At 34.3% G+C, this 21422-nt stretch overlaps 1 protein-coding gene across 1 annotated transcript; it reads left to right on the top strand.

Annotated features, from left to right (window-relative positions):
• Positions 1-7900: 7900 nt before the first annotated feature.
• Positions 7901-11757, top strand: LOC143616074 (protein PIN-LIKES 7-like). The gene is made up of 10 exons (XM_077089022.1): positions 7901-8037; positions 8696-8775; positions 8851-8975; positions 9044-9165; positions 10118-10336; positions 10412-10531; positions 11020-11120; positions 11213-11265; positions 11340-11525; positions 11623-11757. Exons 1-10 carry the CDS (start codon positions 7903-7905, stop codon positions 11745-11747), a joined length of 1266 nt encoding a protein of 421 aa, XP_076945137.1. The 5' UTR covers positions 7901-7902; the 3' UTR covers positions 11748-11757.
• The last annotated feature ends 9665 nt before the right edge of the window (positions 11758-21422 follow it).

Below are 21422 nucleotides of genomic sequence, written 5' to 3'. Positions count from 1 at the left end.
TAGCATAGGGGAGGACTGTGGACCTTGTACTTGCTATAATGTAGATGTTTGCATAGGGACGGACGATGGAACTTGTACTGCTGTTAATGTATATAGGTGTAGGGAAGGACGACGGACCTTATACGTACCACGAATGATGAACATGGGTAAGGACTGCGGACCTTGTACGTATTCACAACTTTCAGCATAGGTATAGACGGCGGACTATGAGCATAATCTTGTTTGGTTAAGGAAAGTGTTGAATGTGAATATGCTAAAATTGTTTAATAAGCTTGTATGAATATATGGATGTGGAACAGATGAAGAATGGTATGTGTATCTTCGGATACGAATAAGTATGAATGTGTAAGTATGACATGTGTTTGTTAAACTAGAACTCACTCAGCATAGCTGACTTTTAGTAGCATATAGATGTTGATGCAAATGGCAAGCTTGAGGAGCACATGAGGCTATTAGAAGACTGGTTGACATCCGAAGAAGAACATGTGTGACATGATATGTTTAGAATGTTGTAAGAAATGTATTTTGAATGATTGTATTGCTTGTATGAATATTCCGTGAAAGTTTTTAATAAACTATGATAAATTAAGTTGTCACACCCCGACCAAAGGCGGCGGAACATGCCGAGGTGTAACAATTGTCCATAAGCACATGACACTAATTAAAGTGACAGTATTTAATAAACTCATTTCGTTTCACAACATCGAAAATGTCACATAACAATTATCCATAAAATAACCATAAACAAGATATCACAAAATATGGCAAATTTGATATTGTTCATTTTTACTAATATCCTAAGGTCTTTGATGTAGTTTTCTTCACAATCATAAATCAACCAAGATGCAAACCTGCAACATTTCATAAAATAAAGTTTGTCAACACAAAGGTTGGTGAGCAATTCATAAGTTTAATCATATTAGTATATAATAAAGATAGCCACAAAACTTGCATACGAAACGATAAACAAAAGTGGTAATTTGGATAAATAAATATAGCTAAACACATTAGCGACACCTAGATATAAGGGGATGCCAAATAGTCTAGGATTTTATAGTTATCATTAATTGCATTACGTTAACGACACCTTGCTATAAGGGGATGCCAAATAGTCTAGGATTTTATAGTTCCACCAACCAAAAGCGATAAACACATAGGCATATAAGCATAGAACACCAAATCGAGCAATTATTTAGGTAAAGTATAAAACTACGTTTGTGGTTTAAGATTCAAATATAAAGCATTTTGTTGAATAAGTATGAAATGTCACCCCCAAAATAAAAGATGGAAAATGGGGTATGAAGTACTCACCTTCAAGTAGTAAACTTGAAATATGATAATTTGGAGATTTGTCGGAACGACGAGTTTAACACACAATGTCTAAAAAGAAAAGAAGTCTTGAATTTAGAAAGGTTGTCTTGAACGTCTTTAAACAAAATAAATGTTGAGAAATGTAAATAATTAAAGTTCAAGGTTTTAAAATGTAACTATTTAAGAATTTATAATAATAACCCTTTAAAAATGTAAGTTTGCTCGAAACCGGGTTAAAGTATCTAACCTTAATATTTACTCAACCTATGTTAAGTAATAAGGTGGGTAAAATGCAAGAATGCAAATCTCTTTGGAATAAAGATACTAAAACGGTTTTTTTTTATCGAGTGTTCGGGTTGTCGGTTCGGGTCTTGATAATTGGTCAAACCCAAAGTCAACTTTCCAAAATATTGAATGTTATGAGATAACTCAATAAAATTTAATAAGACTTAACCAAGTATGTAGTTCCATTGTTTTAGAACTAACAACGTGCGTTAAGCGAGTGTTCGGTTTTGTCGGTCCAAACTTTGTTATGAGATCAAGTTGGATCCAACATTTCCAAGTACTTAAGAAAATATTTAAAAATCAATTTGTAACTATTTTTAAAGAAATATACAACCCTTGATGGCTAAAAAAAAACACATTTGTGTGTCTTAAGCGAGTAAGAATCAGTTTGGTTCGGTTTCTATCTCACAACAAGTTCATAGATGGTTTCTACGTGTCCAAACACTAAAGAACTTGTATAATAATGTACAAATAAAAATACTTTAAGTTTTACAACCAAAAGTTAACAATAAAGTCTTTAAACAAAAGTTCGGTTTTCGGTTCGGATCGTGTTTCGGGTTAAGACCGATGTAAGATTCTACAAACCCATAACCATAGAATTTGTAAAAATGATTTTAGAAACTTAGATCTAACAATAAGTATGTTTAAACAATTATTTAACAAAACTAGTAACAAAGTTCGGTTTACGGTTTAGAGCTATTTACGGTTAAACCGAAGCATAGACTCTTAAAAACCCACAACCATGGAACTTGTAAACATGACCAACAAACTAAAATAAGCAAGATTAATATGTATGAACAAGTTATATAGATGTATATATATTAAGGGCACGAAGTTCTCCATGAAGCCTTGCCTTATGAGGTCCGAAACCTTACCGACCGGAATCGGAGAAGTAACTACCAAAGGTAAACCAGGGGTGTATATTATATATATGTTGCACAACCATAAACAAGTATTAATAAGGCTACATAAACTAATTAAGATGAAAGACTAAAAACCTTCAAGAACACTTAAGAAGATAACCTTAAATCTTTGATGTTTGAGAGAGTTTTTTTTTTTTGGAGTTGTAGCAAGGGAAAATGAAGAGGAAAGGTGGTGTATATATAGGGTAATGTTGGGGGTCAAATATGGGTGTGAGACACAAGAGTTTTCATGCAAAATGGATCAAGACAAAAACACAAAACAACAAAAAAATAAATAAATAAATAAAAATAAAAATAAAGATAGGATGTTTTCAAGACCCAACAAGTGTGAAACAATATTGTAACATAAATCCATCATTTTGATTATAACATAAGCTTCGGATTACAAATCAGGTCGGCTTACATAATAAACAAATACAAAAACAAATACAAACAAGACTCGAAATTGACGAATGTCACATAAGTTGTGTTCATGTGTAAATCCAGCGCTAAGTATGGTGCCTGAGTTCAGGGCCTTACACGACTACCGCCAACCACCACGCCCGCTGCCCGCCACGCCACGGCCAACCACCATCATTGCCCGCCACCCGCCCCACTCACCGTCGTCATCGCCCACCACCACCCACCATGACCGCCACAACCACCACCCACTACCACCAACGGAGTAACCACCAATTCTATATTACTCATTCGTCTTTTCCTGCCTACTAAACAACACAAAGTAATGATTTATTTTATTCCCATTTGGTATTCAAGCAAGATAATGAAAATGGTAATGATTCATTTTATTCTTTTATCCGTTCCATTACCTCCTTAATTCCATTTCCTTATCTTATTATCCTATACCAAGCATATTCCAAACGAGTTTAATTGCTAGTTTAAATATGCTATTACTGATGTAATCAGTGACTTAATCAAATATGTAGATAAAATATTATTGTTTCAGATATCTTAATATCTTGAAGTAAAATAATCTGGCTGTATGATAATTATTATTTCATGTATTATTATATTACAGTTAGAATTTTTAAATGAAATATTCTATATACTAATTACTAATATACAATATTATTGTTAAAGTGTCCTTTGGAATTTAAAAGGAAAGTAGTTATATTCAAATTTCAGGGGTATCTGTGAGTTGTGACAAATTTAAGCAGTAATGCCATGGTCAGGGCCGTCCAAACTTCAGAATACATTCAGGGCTCGGCTGGTGTTAAGGAATGGTCATGATGAGGGCTTGTTTAATTATTATTTTTTTATACATATACTTATTTTCTTTAACAGTAATAAGGACACTTTACTGAAAATAGATGATAAGAAATCAATAAAGGTCAAAAAACTTTTAGCAGGTCCATTAAATAATAAGCAATCTAATAATATATTATTGAGTGTGGGCCTAGTAACGAAATTATGGATTTGTAAATAGCTTAATAATATGTTTTAGTGGGCCTTTTTGTGAAAAAAAATTTATATAAAGGCTATTTTTAGTTATGGTTTTGGGTACTCAGTATGTTAGAGACGGTTCTCTTCATGTCGATTCAAAACTTATAAAATTATCAAATAATTATATATAATCCAATAAATACGAGATATCCTTTTATTTAAGAGAAAATTACAATTTTTGTCTTTTTGAATATATAAAATTATGGAATTGGTCCTTTACGACAATAAATTATGTTTCGCTCGATTTTATCCTTTACACTAACGGATGTTAAGTTTTTTTGTAAAGTCGCCTCATATACGTTGCACATGAGGGCATTTTAGTCTTTTCCCTTTAAGGACTGTTTGTGTAATATACATAAAGATTAGGGTCTCCAATACAATTATTGTTAAAAGTAATCTAAATAATATTTAAAAAATTATTAATCTATAAAGTTAAAACACACTTCACTCTGCCATCACCATCGTTTAGTGTTGTCTAACTCTTCCTCTATTGCTTACCACCATCACATTTTCCGACAGCATTACAATCGAACAACTACACCTCACAAACAATCCACCCACTATCTCATCTCCTAATTTGGCATCTCTGATCGTAATCCCCACAACACCGTCGTTATCGCACACATCTCAGATCCGCCCCTGTAACTTCTGATGGCACTTTATCTTCACTACACCGCACCTCTCTCTCTCTCAGATCTGTTGGGTGCAGATTTGAAGATGTTTTGTAGTTTCTCACAAATGGTAACTAAAGACGACCGTGGTCGTGACGGGAGGTGGAAAACAGTAGTAGAAGATGCAATTGTCGGAGAAACCTCCGACCGCCCTGATATGAGGAGATGGTTGCAGGTCTTTGTTGAGGTCCCAGTTGGAATCGCAGGCTCCATTATGTGGTTTCGATAAGGAGATGGTTCGATTTAAGTGTTATGTGGTCGTTTTGCAAGTTCCACGGTTGTTTTAGTGGTGGCATGCCGGTGAGGGGATTGTCGTCAGGGCTGATTAATATTTTTTTATTTAGTTTTTATGTAATACTATTAAAATTAATTATGATAATAATTGTATTGGAGACCCTAATCTTTATGTATATTACACAAGCAGTCCTTAAAGGGAAAAAAGACTAAAATGCCCTCACGTGCAATTCACATGAGGTGACTTAACGAAAAAACTTAACATCCATTAGTGTAAAGGACAAAAATTGAGCGAAACATGCAAATAAATGATACTAAGTGAAAGTCATCTTCGTAAAGGATCCATTCTTTAAGTTTGTATATTTAAAAGGACAAAAATTGTAAATTTCTCTTTATTTAATTATGATAAATAAGACGGTTATTTAACTATTTAAATAAATTGTTTTTTTTCTTTTTCTTTTTAGACCCTCTAATGGGAGGGTGGGCGAGTTTGTCCACATAAGCGCGGCCCGATTAGTGGCTCTCTTTGTTCTTTTGTTTAGGGTTGACATTCGAACTATCCTCCCTTCTCACACAACCCACTTTAACCCATCAATGCACAAGAAATTTCCCTTCACTATCTCCTCCATCGCTACTACTTTAACCCATCAATGCAAAAGAAATTTCCCTTCACCATCTCCTCCATCACTGCTGTTTTAGCAGACATGGGGATCATATTGGAGTTGGGATCCAAAGGAAACTTGGGCCTTTGTTATTTGGATCGCATTCGCAACTTATTTGCATACTCGAACAAATAAAAACTTGCAAGGAGCAAATTCCGTAGTTGTGGTAACTCTAGGCTTTCTTATAATTTGGATATGCTAATTTGGGGTCAATCTATTAAGAATAGGGTTACATAGTTATGGTTCATTTATGATAACCTCTAGATAAATTAAAGAAAAGTTATTACAAATACAAACAGAATGCAATATGGTGTATATAAAAAATCTTGTCTCGACTTTCTAATGGGTGTCTAACATGTGTCCTATTGAGGATGGTCTTATATTTACCAAGTACTATCTACCAACAATAAATTGGCACGATTTCAAAATTCTTCTCTTAAAACCGGTTATGCATTAAGCATATCCCAATATCATAATCTATTTTTTTTCTTATTCAACAAACTTATTTACTTTGAAATTAGATAGCTGGTTTTTAATAACTTTTTATTAAACTTATTTGATCAAGTGAATCAAGAACATAAACCGAATTTGCATAAACCTTATGCAATACTTTTCATTAATAATATACGAGAACGAAATACCAAATATAAACTAAATAAAAACTATTGATGGGTTTATATAACACCCACAATCCTACTTTTACTCAAACAAGAAAGCATAATCAAACAAGACTTCTAAAGATAACTTTAGCACCCTGAACTTTAAATATCCATCCCCAATCTGATATTATGTTGCCAGTATAGACCCAAATTCCGTTATCGTTTAATTCTGACTGTTCATAATAGCCGGTTGGAGATCTTTCTATACCACCTTATCCGTATTAGTCATTCGGGTCATTCAAGCTGGTATTACACCAAGTTTTACACTTAAAGCATTCTCAGTAGCTTCTCTATCTCTGTCTTTATAATTATACTAAAAATCACTATACTTTCTCTTTCATTTTCAATTAAATAATACATTTTATACCTTTATCATTATCTCTTCTCTCTCATCCACTCACAATCACTTTTAAAAAATATTAAAAAATTATAAGGTATGAACAATATTTTTCATGAACACTAACATTTTCTCTCTACATCACTCATTATCGCCACATACAACCATACTCTAAAAAAATGGAGAACCACCATGAACGGATTTACCTTACAATCAGGGGTAGCGGATAACCAGGGATAGTATCCGCTACCGCTCAACTTTTCATCGATATTGTAATTTTTTTCTTTTTGGGTTGGTTTTTGTATTTCGTTGCCTCTGAAAAATTATTACGCTACTCATATTTGTTTAAAGCCTAACCAATTTAAAAGTTCAAACCAAATAAAGCTCAAATAAAGTTTATAGCTCAAAACAAATAAAAATCATTAACCCTTATTTCTTTTGTTTGAACAAGAAACACTAAACAGACTCAAATAAAAATAGGCTCGGCAGAATCATCATTTTTAAAAGTTCAGATCAAATAAAGCCTCAACGTAGTTTATAGCCCAAAACAAATAAAAACCATTAATTTTTTTTTCTTTTTGTTTGAACGAGAAACATAAAACAGAAACAGACTCAACAGAATCATCATTTTGAGGTTAAAATTTTTAATACGATTTTGGATATGCAAATTCAAGAACTTGGAAATAGATTTAGTGAGATCTCAACAAGCTTGTTAGAAAATTGTCCGGTTTAAATCTGTGAGATTCGTTTTCTAAGTTTGGCATATCTAAGATATTGACATTTTAGGATATGTATCTGAATGATTTTAGCAATGAAAAAAGAGAGTGTATTTCAAGTGATCGTGTGATATTTTATCACATTTTAAAGGAAGATGATAAAATTTGCAAAATTGGGTAGAATATGTGATCTTGCTCGTGAAATGGTGGAAACTTGAAAGCACACAACTTTTCCTTTGGTTTATTGAATATTGAAACTAGCGCTGGTTTTACTGATTCAACCGTAACCGTTGAAATACTTTTTTCTAGAAATAAAGCTTATCAATACGGGTTTGCGTAAGCAAATGGGTGATGGTTATTTAAAAAATGCTTTAATTTGTGTGGTCGAAAGAGAATCGTTTGATAAAGTAAAAAAAGAAAGTGTAATAGCTCGATTTCAAGATTGCACGAAAGTGTTTTTATTTATTATCGTGTTTCAAGTTTTGTTTTGTTCTGTTCTGTTTACGAAGTATGAAATACAGTAAAAAGAAATTGAATGTTGCGATTTATGCCCAGATCCGTCGCCTAAAACCACACCACTTAATGGACAACAAATGGACAGAAACTAAAAAAACAAAGATGAACTGAAGATCAGAGCACATGTAACATGAGTCAAACTGAAATGGGATTTTGGGGGCTGCTGGAGGTGGCATCGATGCCGATACTGCAGGTGTTGATAGTAAGTGCAATAGGAGCTTTCATGGCTACCGATTCTCTCAATCTTCTTTCCAACCACACCCGCAACTCCCTCAATAAGGTCAAAATCCTATTTCTGTTTATTACAATTCAATAAAACTTACCACCGATTATTATAGAATTGTAACAGTTACCTTTTTTTTTTAAATACTTAGAGAGCATTCTCAATCCATTCCATAAAATTATGGCGGAGAGATTTTTAAATTATATGGTATGCTTATTAGTGGTTGTGATCTAAGGAGAGAGAACCTTATATTATATGGGAAAGTTAAATTTAAGATTTTACTGCATAAGATACTGTGTAAATTTTTTATATTTTTATAAAGCAGTTGTGAATGATAGAGAGAAAATATGATGATAAAGGTATAAAAAATATTATTTAATTAAACAGGAGAGAGAAAATACTGTGTGTTTTTAGTGTAATTATATGATATATATGGATATAGGGTAGGAAACAGGCTGGGAATGCTTCTAGTATCCAAAATATAGCTTTTTATTCAAGTATATAAAATACAAAAAAAAATATTTTATTAAACTTTTTATCGTTATAAACTTTATCTTTCTCATACTCTAGAAAAATATTATTTATAATTACGTTAAAACCTGCAAAAAAGTGTTTCTTTATTTAATAATATTTAAATTAAATAATATAATGGTAAAAGCCATTTAAGCTAAATTTTTTTTAGGATTGTGGCTTTAAAGATACTTGATATTTGCAGATTGTGTTTGTGGTATTTACGCCTTCTCTTATTTTTGCAAGCCTTGTTGAGACTGTCACCTTTGAAGACATTATCTCATGGTAACTTTTCTAAAAGTGTGAAATATTTATTTGCTTCATGTCCATTTAATGTGTTACTATATTATATATATGTAGGTGGTTTATGCCAATAAATATTGGGATAACATTTTTATGTGGAGGAATATTGGGATGGGTAGCAATAAAACTTATCAAACCGAAGCCTCATTTAGAAGGCCTCATAATAGCCATGTGTTCAACAGGTAAAAAAAAATTCAGTCTAATATTTGTTGTAATCACTTAACATTTTTAATATTGTTTAAAAATTTAGGTAATTTTGCAAATCTTCTGTTGATAATGGTCCCTGCGATCTGCACCGATGATGGCAGCCCGTTTGGAGACCGCAATGTTTGTAAAGCTAAAGGACTCTCATACGCGTCCTTCTCAATGGCGGTAAGTGAACCTCACAATACGGGTCTGGTCAAAATGTTTATGAGGCTATGAACATAATAGACCCAGGTTGTAATGAGTCGTTTTAGAAAACAATTACTAAAATGGGGTTCACGAGATGTGGTGTTGACCCGTTTGGACCCATTTTATATTTATAAAACTGGCCCGTTTGACCCATTGTATAACTTAAATGGACCCATATGAATCTATATGCAAATATTTTCTACCCAAATCAATCAAATGTCTAAATGTTGAAACTACCCTTCAAAGATAACATTTATCAATAAAGAAAAACGCATTGTTTATAGGCATGTAAACGAAACGAACGTGTAGTGAATAGTTAGTGAATCTTTCTTGAATCATTTTGCTGGATGTTTGTTTATTTAATAAATGAATAGACATGAACAAAAATTTTTGTTCATGTAGTTAAAGGAACGAACATGAACACATGTTTCGTTCATTTATTTATATTCATGAACGTTCAGTTATTTAACTTCGTTTATGTTCGTTTGTTTACGTTCATTTATGTCCGTGAGTGTTTGTTTATTTAAGTTTGTTTATGTTCGTTCATTTATGTTTGTTTAAGTTCATTCGTTTATTTTCATTAATATATTCATTTGAATTCTTTTGGCCCATTACAACTTAGTTTAGTAGTAATTCTTCAGATCGACACATTGTTTTTCATATTACTTTTAATTGGTTATAGCTAAGTTATGTTTGTTTCTTTACGTTCGTAAGCCGTTCGTTTATACTATCATTGAACGAACATAAACTAGCACGAACATGATCATTTTCTTAATGAACAGCTACAAACAAGAAATTCCCATTCGTGTAATTGTTTGTGTTCGATCGTTTGTTCAGTCACAGTTAAAAGATCGTACACAAACATGCCACTTTCGTGTTTGTTCGGTTTGTTTACAAGCTTAATTGATTACTATGAAATGATTTTGTGCAGTTGGGTAGTTTTTACACGTGGACATGTACTTACCAAATGATCCAAGGCTCGGCTTTGAGGTACAATGCAACGAAAGATATCATGAAATTACCAAATGAAGCAAATAAACACTTGGATGAAAATCAAAACACGCGTCTTTTAAATAATGAATATTATGATCAAACTGATACAATCATCCCTTCATCAAACTTGATCAGTGATGATACGGAAAACCAATGTGTAAGCATCCGGCTTTGATTTTTTTTTTCGTGTAGGTTTTTGTATCTTACTCGATTTTGTGTTCGTGATTTGTAGATTGTGCATAAAGGGTTTGAAGAGAATGATGAGAAAAAAGACGGGTCGTTTTCAGATCGGTTAATAGAAATGTTAAAGAAAATTTTCGAGCAACTACTAGCTCCCCCAACTCTTGGCTCTGTAAGTATAATAACCAAAATAACCAATCCATAACCAACATAGCTGAACCCAACCCAAAGCCGATGGTGTGGTTTTTTGTATTTTTAAAGACTGAATTTCTGGTTCGGTTTTGGTTTTGCATGTACCAGAAACCGAATAACCGAAGCGAACCGTAAAAACCAAAAAAACTTACTTTTGTTATTGAATTAATGGATTATAGTTTTATTTTTAAATGTTAAATAATTTGTAAAAATTTTAGGCCCAAAGTTGCAGCACTAATTTCATTATTTTGGGCCTTATTTTTTCGGCTCAACAGTTTCAAGCCCAATTGGCAAAACTAAAAAAATCAAAACCGAACTGAATCCATTGTGACAACCAAATATCGAAAAACCGAAAGCAAACGCTTTTCAAAAGCCCCAAACCAAATTTTTGGCTTAAGCTGAAAACCAACTCATACCAAACATATGATTTTGTACTCGGCAACAAAAACTATGATAACCGTTGATTAGTTTGCAGGGCTCGTGTTTGGGGCAATTCCGTGGGTAAAAAGCCTTTTAATCGGTGAAAAAGCTCCTTTACGAGTGGTCCAAGACTCCATGACATTACTCGGGTGACCATAATTACAATTTTTGTAGCTTTAAAATCATTACAAAATTAATATTTTTAATCTTTTTATTAATATGTTTATTTATGTTGTCATAGGGATGGAACCATACCTTGTCTCACTCTTATACTAGGAGGCAACCTTACACAAGGTACAAAATGAGGTTAATATTATAATGTTCGAAAGAAGTTCGATTTTGAGTTTGTGAATGTTAAATTTTTGTAGGTTTAAGAAAGGCAAGTGTGGGGCCCACAGTCATCATCACGGTTATCATCGTGCGTTACCTGATTCTTCCCGTGATTGGGATTGGTGTGATTAGCGTGGCAGGAACGATGGGGTTGCTTCCACCGGACCCGCTCTTTAGATTTGTGTTGTTGATTATGTTTGCTCTGCCTCCTGGTGTGAATATTAGTAAGGACCTTTAATTTTTGACTTTGGAAGTCAAACAAGGACTTTTGACTTTTGACTTTTGAAAGTCAAACAAAATTAATTTGAATGGAAAATGCAGGTACAATGGCACAGTTGTTTAGTGTTGGGCAAGAGGAGTGTGCAATGCTGATGATGTGGACTTACTTGGCTGCTGCTTTTGCTCTTACAGCTTGGTCCACTGTTTATATGTGGATTTTGTCATGAAAATTGATATCAATTCAATGATTGCTACCACAAGATATTTCATTTAATTTCTTAGTATTTTTATTTTGCCTTTTAGTAAACTTCGGTCATTTTTAAGGAAAAATGATTGTTACAAGAAAAATTGATGTCCAAAAGGCCAAAACTGGATTGTTAATACCCCATATCAACATGGAGAACAATTTTTTGCTTTTTTTTTTTCTTTTTGGAATGGTGAGTTTCTTTTTGTGTTTAGGCCACCGCATTTTTTAATTTGGAGAGCTCTGCTGTCATATTCTGTCCAGACTATGTTGTCTTAATCGAGCGCACGCTAACTTCAGAGTTTGGCTTGGGCGATCTTTTGAGAAACTATCCCGTTGGCTGTCACTTGACAATTGTCGTACCTGAAATAACCGGAAAATAAATAAATAAATAAACCATAATGCTTGAAAATTATGACTAAAATAACAAATAAGATAAATAAATAATCGATCCTTTGCTTTCGTTTGATGAATTTATATGAGCATTTAGTTATAATAATAATAATAATAATAATAATAATAATAATAATCAAATAGTATAATCTAACTATACTGAGCAACATGATTTTTTCATATGGTATTCTTTTAGAGCTTTCACATAGGATGCCAGTAGATGTCATATGAGCAATTTCCTATTTTATCAAGCCAATCAATTATGTTATATTTGGAAATCCCAATAAATAAGTTGTAGAAATATTCCAGATGAATGAATATATATGCAATTTCGTTAAATATCATATTAGTTTGTTATAAGTTAACCTTTAAAAATGTTTAAACATAATGATCTTAACATTTCTCCTAATCACACGGGTCACTATCCAATGCTGTATTTAAAGAGGTTTTTAGATATTTATGAATTGTAAAATTTTGTTTATCATTATTTATATCTTATTAATCCATAAGGTGTGCTATTATGTATATTATTAAATTTAACTTTTTTTTGTATTTTTTTAACCACCTGTGTATCACACGGGCTCTATCCTGGTATGTCTACTAGTTTAAAAATATTAACAAAAATCATATGATCTAAATCAGTAAAATAATTGTGGGGTAAATATAATAAAATAATAAAACATATATCTATACCATATATAATGCATGAGTAAAGAACAACTTAAATTTTAAGAGATACAATCACTAATGCAAACAACTTTGAAATTATGGGTAATATAGTCTTTGCTCACAATCATCATGTATGGTAAGTTTTAACAATTTAGTTTAAAAAATACTTACAATAACAGTCCATAAACTTAAAAGTAAATTTTGTTAACTTATTAAATAGTTACACATTTACCCTCTTATTCTAAACTAACTACCCCTTGAAGTTTTAACGACCATAATTTTTTTACATGTTATTATTTTTTTAAAAAAATTACACCATAAAAACAAGCATTTTATTCTCTTTAATTTGAGTATAGTATTTTTACACTTTTTAAATTTTAAAAACCATGTTATGTGACAAAAAAAATTAGGACCGCAACGTGTCAGGTGGGATTGGGTCATGTTTCAGACCGAGTTACATATTCATCGACAATGGTTACACGTTTGACGCCGCATTACATGCATACTGTAGTCAGGCTACGTGCGTACTGTAGTGAGGTTACCGCTTACGCGTTTATTCATGTACCTCGCCGTATCGCGTAGGCACCCAACTAATATATACAAATCAACAAGTTAAGTGATGAAAGAAATCAAGAAATAAATAGTAAGGGAAATAATTTGATTTGACAATACAAACTTTTTCTCAACTAACGTCCAAAAACAAGAAATATAAATATAATTATATAAATAATAATAACTACAAATAAACATTAGTAACACAACACGGCCGCATTGTTACTAACTGAGTTTTTCAACAACCATAGCATCATCCCTGACAGCCCTATCCTCGCATCGAACACAAACTCCCGTTCATTTGCACATTGCTGCAGCTTCCATCAACTGTTACCATCGGCGGAACCACAACCAGTTAATCAGTTACCCAACAAAGATGGCTTTTTAGAACTTTGACCCTCTAAATTGTGTTTCGTATTGTTATGTTGTTAAATTAAGCTGATAATAATAGCAAGGAATGCCTTAATATATTTAAATAATAATAAATATGTTGGAATATCGTATGCCCGAGACACATAATTAGGTTAATGTGGCTAGGTGTGTTTGATCCAAGTCGGGTCATACCCAATAACGAGTTAGACACACACCAATTATGTATTTGTTAAGATAAGATCTATAAGACAAATACAGAACACGACACATTCAGAAAATCGGGTTTCTGAATACTTTCTTGAAAGTGTTAAATAAATTAATTGGTTAATTTATTTATTCAAATAATTATTATTGGAATGATTATTTAACTATATGTTCTTTTGTAAAATGGTTTATAAAAGATGGGGTGTTTATATATTTTATAAAGTATAAAATAAATAAAAAATATATATATATATATATAATTTTGGGGCCGGTTTTGGGTGGGCCCCACACCCCATGATTTTGGTCAATATTTTGTCATGGATTTGGTATAGGTTAAGTATTGGTTACTTGACTAAAAGACCTAACACCATGTATGACATGATTGAATGATTTTATAAAGATCAAGATCAAGATACTTTCAAGTTACAAAAAAACCACACAACTCTTTCTTTTCTTTCTTCTTGTTTTCGGCCAAGATAAAAGGAAGAGGCTCGGGTCTCGGTTTTTGGTGTTCAAGCTCCCTAACATAGCTCGGTGTGTGTTGGAGGCTCGGGGTATATTCCGTTTGAGGATTTTCCTTTGAAAGTCTAGCATCAACATCATCATTTTCTTCAACAACAACTACACTCTTAAAAGGTTAAGAATGTAAGTGTTTATAGTTTTGATAGTTTAGTTTTTCCGTATCATTTGATCCTTGCTTCGGGTTTCTAATAAATAGATTATTGGTAATCTTATGACATGAATAAACTAGGTTGTTCATGAACATATCTTATATAAACTTGTAATATATACATATATAAACACATGGATACATATGTTTAGTTTGTAAATATCACTCTTCCGCCTTAGTTGTGACTAGTTAAATGGTTAACTTAGTATAAAATATTCATAGAAACCCAACAAATGGCATCAAGAGCCGGGATACGGGAAACTAAGCTTCGGGTTTTCGGTTTTATATTTTTCCCCTTGAAAGATTTTATACAAAAAAAAAATGCATGATTTTTTGTATTTAATCTTGGTATTATTTTTGGCTTTGTTCAAAAAAAAATATATATATATATAAAACCGAGTACATGGGCCGAAGCCCAATTCGGATGTTATTGGGCCGAAGCCCACTTCATTAGGTTAATGGGTTAACCGAGAAGAAAAAGGAGGGGAGAAAGTTAAATGGGCCGAAGCCCATTTTGTTAAATGGGCCGAAGCCCATGAGACTTTTATTGGGCCGAAGCCCATGTGTTTTGGACAAGTGGGCCGAAGCTCATAATCAAGTTATTGGGTCAAGCCCAAATGGGTTGGGCTAGGCCCGATAAGGTCAAGGGGTTTTGGAACGGGTTCCTAAGACATAACGGGTTATGTTTGTTAAAACTAGACCGAGCCGTAGACCAAATGGATGTTTGTTGTGATTGTTATTAATTATTCAAAGTTTCGGTTTGTAATAATTAATTAGGGGCAATTTTGTAATTATTTATTCATATGGGTATGTAATAAATAGTTTATTTGTAATATCTTTATTTTATAGAAAAAATGTATTAGGACATTTGTTATGTAAATTTAAAGAAGATTGCAAAATTGGAAGTTTGGGCCTTATTGGGCCGGGTATGGTGATAATGGGTCTCACAAGCCCATTAAGGGGATTCAAGCCCAAAAGGACCTAAGCCCACCCATTGAGCCCAAATGGAAGCTTATGGAAGCTAAGGCCCAAGTTCAAGCCCAATGGATTACAACGGGGTTGAAGAAGATGCTTGACGCATTTGGATGCGGGATCAAGTGGGAGCTACAACATCCATGTGTCGTGTGTCCCTTAGGATCGGACCTAAGACACACACTTGTTTCGGCTAACAAGTGTGGTCTAACTTAGTGGCTCGTGTCTAGTATAATTATGTATGCTTGTTAATTGATTGTTTGATTGTGTGGTTGTTAGATATTAGGATATCAACTTCGTCACATAGAATTAATTAACAAAGCATAAAACGGGTTCTAATAATTATCGGTAATTACGTGACACATAGTTTAATAAAATGGATTTATTAACTAGCCGTCTCACGCCCATAATAAAATGGTTTTATTATAAATTAGAATTTTGAAAATGGTTTCAAAATAATCATGTTACTAAATGCATGTTAGAACATGATTTAAAGTTTTACAACTAGAATTATTAAAACTAAAAATCCCTTTTAAAATTAAGGATAACAAGTTAAACACCATCCTTTTGTATAACGCTTAACATATTAGTAAGCTTTTAGTGGGAAAAAGGTCACCTAACCGCGTAGAGTAAATTAATATGTTGAGGTAATTTTAGCATATAAATGGGAAAAAGGTCACCTAACCGTTTGTATGTTAATATTACAAGTTGATACAAGTAGGACGACTTAAATTAGAACCATGTGAAGAGGGTCACCCAAGCATGGGGTCTAATAGGTGTTGATGGGATAAACATGCCGACACGAAATATGATTTCGAACCGGTCCCATAAACTCTAGAAGTTGCAAAAGGGTTTGCAATTGTTATGAATAACTACCTTGATAAACCGACAATGGGAAAAAGGTCACCTAACCGGAGTCGGGTTTATCGTTGGATTCTAGATTTTAATTATTAATTATATTTGGTATATATAAAAGGGTATTAATAATTAAAAAGGTAAAACACTAAAATGAACTTAATTAAAATTCTGCAGATGGCCGCACACGTCGACGACAACATAATCCCTAACGTCCAAAATGTATCTCTCCGATCTATTCTCGCTAAAGACCGTCTTAACCACAATAACTTTTCGGATTGGTTCCGAAATTTAAGGATTGTTCTAAAACAAGAAAAATTATATCATGTTTTGGAAACACCTATCCCCAATGAACCGGAAGAGGGAAGTGAGGTCGAATATATGAATTGGGTCCAACACACGGAAGATTCCATTCAAGTGTCATGCCTCATGTTGGCGACTATGGTTCCCGAAATCCAAAAGGATTTCGAAAACCATAATGCGTACGACATGATTACTCAACTTAAGGAAATGTTCCTTAAGCAATCAAGAGTTGAAAGGTTCGAAACGGTTCGAGCCTTGCATGCATGTAGAATGGATGATAATCAACCAGTTTCAACTTATGTGCTTAAGATGAAAAGTTACATTGATCGCCTCGCCAAGCTCAATTGTCCCATCTCAAAAGAGTTAGCTACGGATTTGATCCTTAACTCTTTGTCGAAAAGGTTCGACACTTTCGTGTTAAATTATAACATGAACGGGTGGGACAAAAACATTGGAGAACTTCACTCAATGCTTAAAACAGCCGAGGCGAGCATGGGTAAAAGGGTTTTACCCATGTTTGCGATCAATGAAGGTAAATCCAAGAATCGATCTCAACCCAATCCTAAGGCTAAGACAGCAAAAAGAAAGGGTCCTCCTATGCATCTTAAGGGTAAGGGCAAATCACCGGTTATGGCAAAGAAACAAAAGGTTGTGGAACCGAGGGGTCATAAGGATGATCCTTGTTTTGGTTGTGGGGAGACCGGACATTGGAAACGCAATTGCCCGGTCTACCTAAAAGAGCTAAGAGACAAGAGGAATGCGGGGCATGCCTCGGGTAATGTCTTTATGATTAATATTGAGCTAAATCTTATTTCTTCTAACACATGGGTATTGGATACCGGATGTGGAACTCATATTTGCAATTGGTTGCAGGGGTTCAAAAGGAATGAAGACTTAAAGAAGGGCGAAGTGAGTCTTTTCATGGGCAACGGTGCAAGGGTGCACGTGGTCGCTAGAGGAGACTTCACTTTATCGCTTCCAAGTGGTTTGGAAGTTGTTTTGAGAAATGTTTTGTATGCTCCTAGTTTGACTAGGAACATTATTTATGTGCACCTTCTTAGACAATGTAACTTTGACTTTAAATTTGTAAAATCAGAAATGCATGTATCATCTAATGGTATCTTTTATTTTAAAGCTGTACCAAACAACGGTATTTATGAATTGGTTCATGACAATACCTCAAATAGCTCATTATATCAAACTTCCACTAAAAGACTCAAAAAGGATTTGAGTGATTCCTACATTTGGCATTGTCGTCTTGGACACATAAACAAGAATCGTGTAAATACTCTCCAAAAGAATGGTCTTTTGAAAACAAATGAGTTAGGTTCGTTTGATGAGTGTGAATCTTGTATTCAAGGCAAGATGACCAAAGAACCTTTTAAAGGTACAAATGAAAGGGCTAAGGACTTGTTAGGTATCATACATACGGATGTATGCGGACCTCTCAAGCCTACTAGTAGGAATAGTGAAATGTACTTCATTACCTTTACCGACGATTTTAGTCGATATGGGTATGTGTATCTAATGAAACACAAACATGAAGCCTTTGAAATGTTCAAGAAATTTCAAAATGAAGTACAAAATCAGCTCGACCGAACAATCAAGGTACTCCGCTCCGATAGAGGAGTCGAATACCTAAGTGAAGCTTTTCAATGTCATCTTAGAGATTGTGGAATTATTTCACAGCTCACTCCTCCTGGAACTCCTCAACATAACGGAGTATCCGAGAGGAGGAATAGAACACTGTTGGACATGGTTCGATCAATGATGGCACGAAGCTCACTACCGCCATCATTTTGGGGATATGCGCTACTTACAGCGGCTCGTATTTTGAATATGGCCCCGACCAAAAAGGTGGATCGAATACCCTATGAAGTGTGGCATGGAAAGGTTCCATCATTTTCATATTTAAGGGTATGGGGATGCATAGTTTATGTTAAACGTGACACCCCAAATAAGCTTGAGGCTCGATCCATCAGGTGTATCTTCATAGGATACCCAAAGGATGATATAGGATATATATTCTATGATCCTAGTGAACAAAAGGTGTTTGTTTCACGCAAAGGATACTTCTTAGAAACTAAGTTCCTTATGGAAGGACCTAGTGAAAAGAGAGTGGAACTTGAAGAGGTTCAAGAATCACTGGATGATACACAGTTGGTCGATACTAGTTTTCAACACGAGGATGTTGAAGGTGATCAAATGGTTGATCATACACACGTTGCTCGCAGATCTAGTAGGATTAGTCGACCTCCCAAGAAATATGGATTTCTCGTGGATGATTGCTACTTGGTCGATTCGGATGAACCGATCTCCTACAAAGATGCTATGTCACAACCTGATTGTGACAAGTGGCTTGAAGCCATGAGCGCCGAGATGCAATCCATGCACGATAACCAAGTTTGGGAATTGGTTGATCGTCCACTTAACTCCAAAATGGTTGGATGTAAGTGGGTCTTCAAGAAGAAGACCGATATGCATGGAAATTTAGATACTTACAAAGCACGACTTGTAGCAAAAGGTTTCACGCAAACTCAAGGGATTGATTATGATGAAACCTTTTGCCGGTCGCGATGCTTAAGTCGATCAGGATATTATTTGCCATTGCAGCTCATTTTGATTATGAGATATGGCAAATGGATGTCAAGACCGCTTTTCTTAATGGATATCTTGAGGAAGATGTCCATATGGTTCAACCTGAAGGTTTTGTCGATCCATCTAATCCTGATAAAGTATGTAAGTTAAGGAAATCAATCTACGGGTTGAAACAAGCATCACGGATGTGGAATCATCGTTTTAATGAAGAAATCAAAGCGTTTGGTTTCGTCCAAAACGGTGATGAGGCGTGTGTGTATAAATGGGCTAGTGGGAGTATAGTCATGTTCCTTATTTTGTATGTCGATGATATACTTTTATTTGGAAATGATATACCAAGTATGGAAAACGTTAAAGCGTGGTTAAGTAGTCGTTTCTCAATTAAGGATCTTGGAGAAGCGACATATATCTTGGGAATAAAGGTCTATAGAGATAGACAAAGGAAATTGATCGGACTCAATCAAAGTGCATACATTGATAAAATCCTGAAAAGGTTCAGGATGGAAAACTCTAAGAAAGGTTTGGTACCTATTCCTAGAGGAACCGTGTTAAGCTCATCCCAAAGTCCTAGCTCTAAGGAAGAGCAGGATAGGATGAAGCATGTTCCTTATGCTTCGGCAATAGGATCTATTATGTATGCAATGATGTGCACTAGACCGGACGTCTCGTATGCTTTAAGCATAACGAGTAGATACCAGCACAACCCAGGTGACAGTCATTGAATGGCTGTCAAGAATATATTAAAATACCTTAGAAGGACTAAGGATATGTTTTTAATATATGGGTCTGGTGAGGAGGAACTCGTCGTAAAGGGTTACGTGGATGCGAGTTTCCAAACTGACCGAGATGATTCTCGGTCACAGTCGGGATATGTCTTCATTTTGAATGGAGGCGCTGTCTCTTGGAAGAGTTCGAAGCAGGATGTTGTCGCGTTATCCACTACAGAATCTGAGTACATCGCCGCTTCAATGGCAGCCCAAGAGGCTGCATGGATGAAAAAGTTCATCATGGATCTAGGGATTATCTCTACCATTCAGGAGCCCCTAGAGATATTCTGTGACAATGAGGGTGCTATTGCACAGATCAAGGAGCCTCGTGCTCATCAGAAAACGAGGCACATTGAGCGCAGATTCAACTACATAAGGGATGAAGTTGAAAAGAGAAAGATATGTATTCATAAAGTTCATACCGATCAAAATATTGCGGACCCACTCACGAAGCTCCTCGATAGGCCAAAGCATGAGGGTCATGTTTGTGCATTAGGACTTCGGTATTCTAGTGAGTGGATTTAATCTGTATTTAGTGTTTGTATAAGAACGAATGTAATGGGTATCTCATGAAAATTAATTATATTTTAATTTTTCAATGAGTTATGTTCTATATTTGCATGTTTAATCCATGAATGACTTATGTTGTTCTAAAAGTCCGTAGTCGATCATGCTTGTGGGAACAAGTATGAAGGAAAGACTATTATGAACCCGGATTGGTTGATATTCATGTGATGAATATAGGGCATAGGTTTGCCACCAAGGTTCATAGATATTTGTGGGATACAAATATTGGACATGATCCGCTCTCAAGGATCACTGCATGGAGTTAGTGCAACTGATCATAAGTAATCCTTGAGTAAAGGCGAGTATCATTGTGTCATTTGACCTGAGATGCATATTGGATCTGGTTTTTCATCAAGTCTGATAACTTGACTCTCTTCTTTGTTATTTCGGTAACACGATGACGTGTAAGAAAGAGCTCAGATATCATATGAGATGTCAACGAGGATGTATGCAGTCAAGATGGGATTTGTTCCTCTTATGTGTTGAGAGTTTAGATGTCTAAGGCCTGTTAAGTTAAATCATTGAGAGAATGATCACTCTGTGTCTTTTCGATTTGACAGGACATCTAGTAACAAAGGGATGTAATGATAAGACTTACCTATATCATATCAAGTATGGACTTGAAGGGGATGATGTTATTGAATGGCACTTAGTCAAACACACTAGGGGTGGTGACCTGTTGTTAGGCGGTATTCACCATTAGCATTAACTTCCTATGAGTCTCGTGCAAGTGGGA

Source organism: Bidens hawaiensis, unplaced genomic scaffold (assembly GCF_021521415.1).
Source record: "Bidens hawaiensis isolate Kalapana, Puna unplaced genomic scaffold, B.hawaiensis_p1.1 tig00045537_1, whole genome shotgun sequence".
Taxonomy (NCBI): Eukaryota; Viridiplantae; Streptophyta; class Magnoliopsida; order Asterales; family Asteraceae; genus Bidens; species Bidens hawaiensis.
Note: the sequence above shows the minus strand (reverse complement) of the source record. Positions and strands in the feature narration are given on the sequence as shown.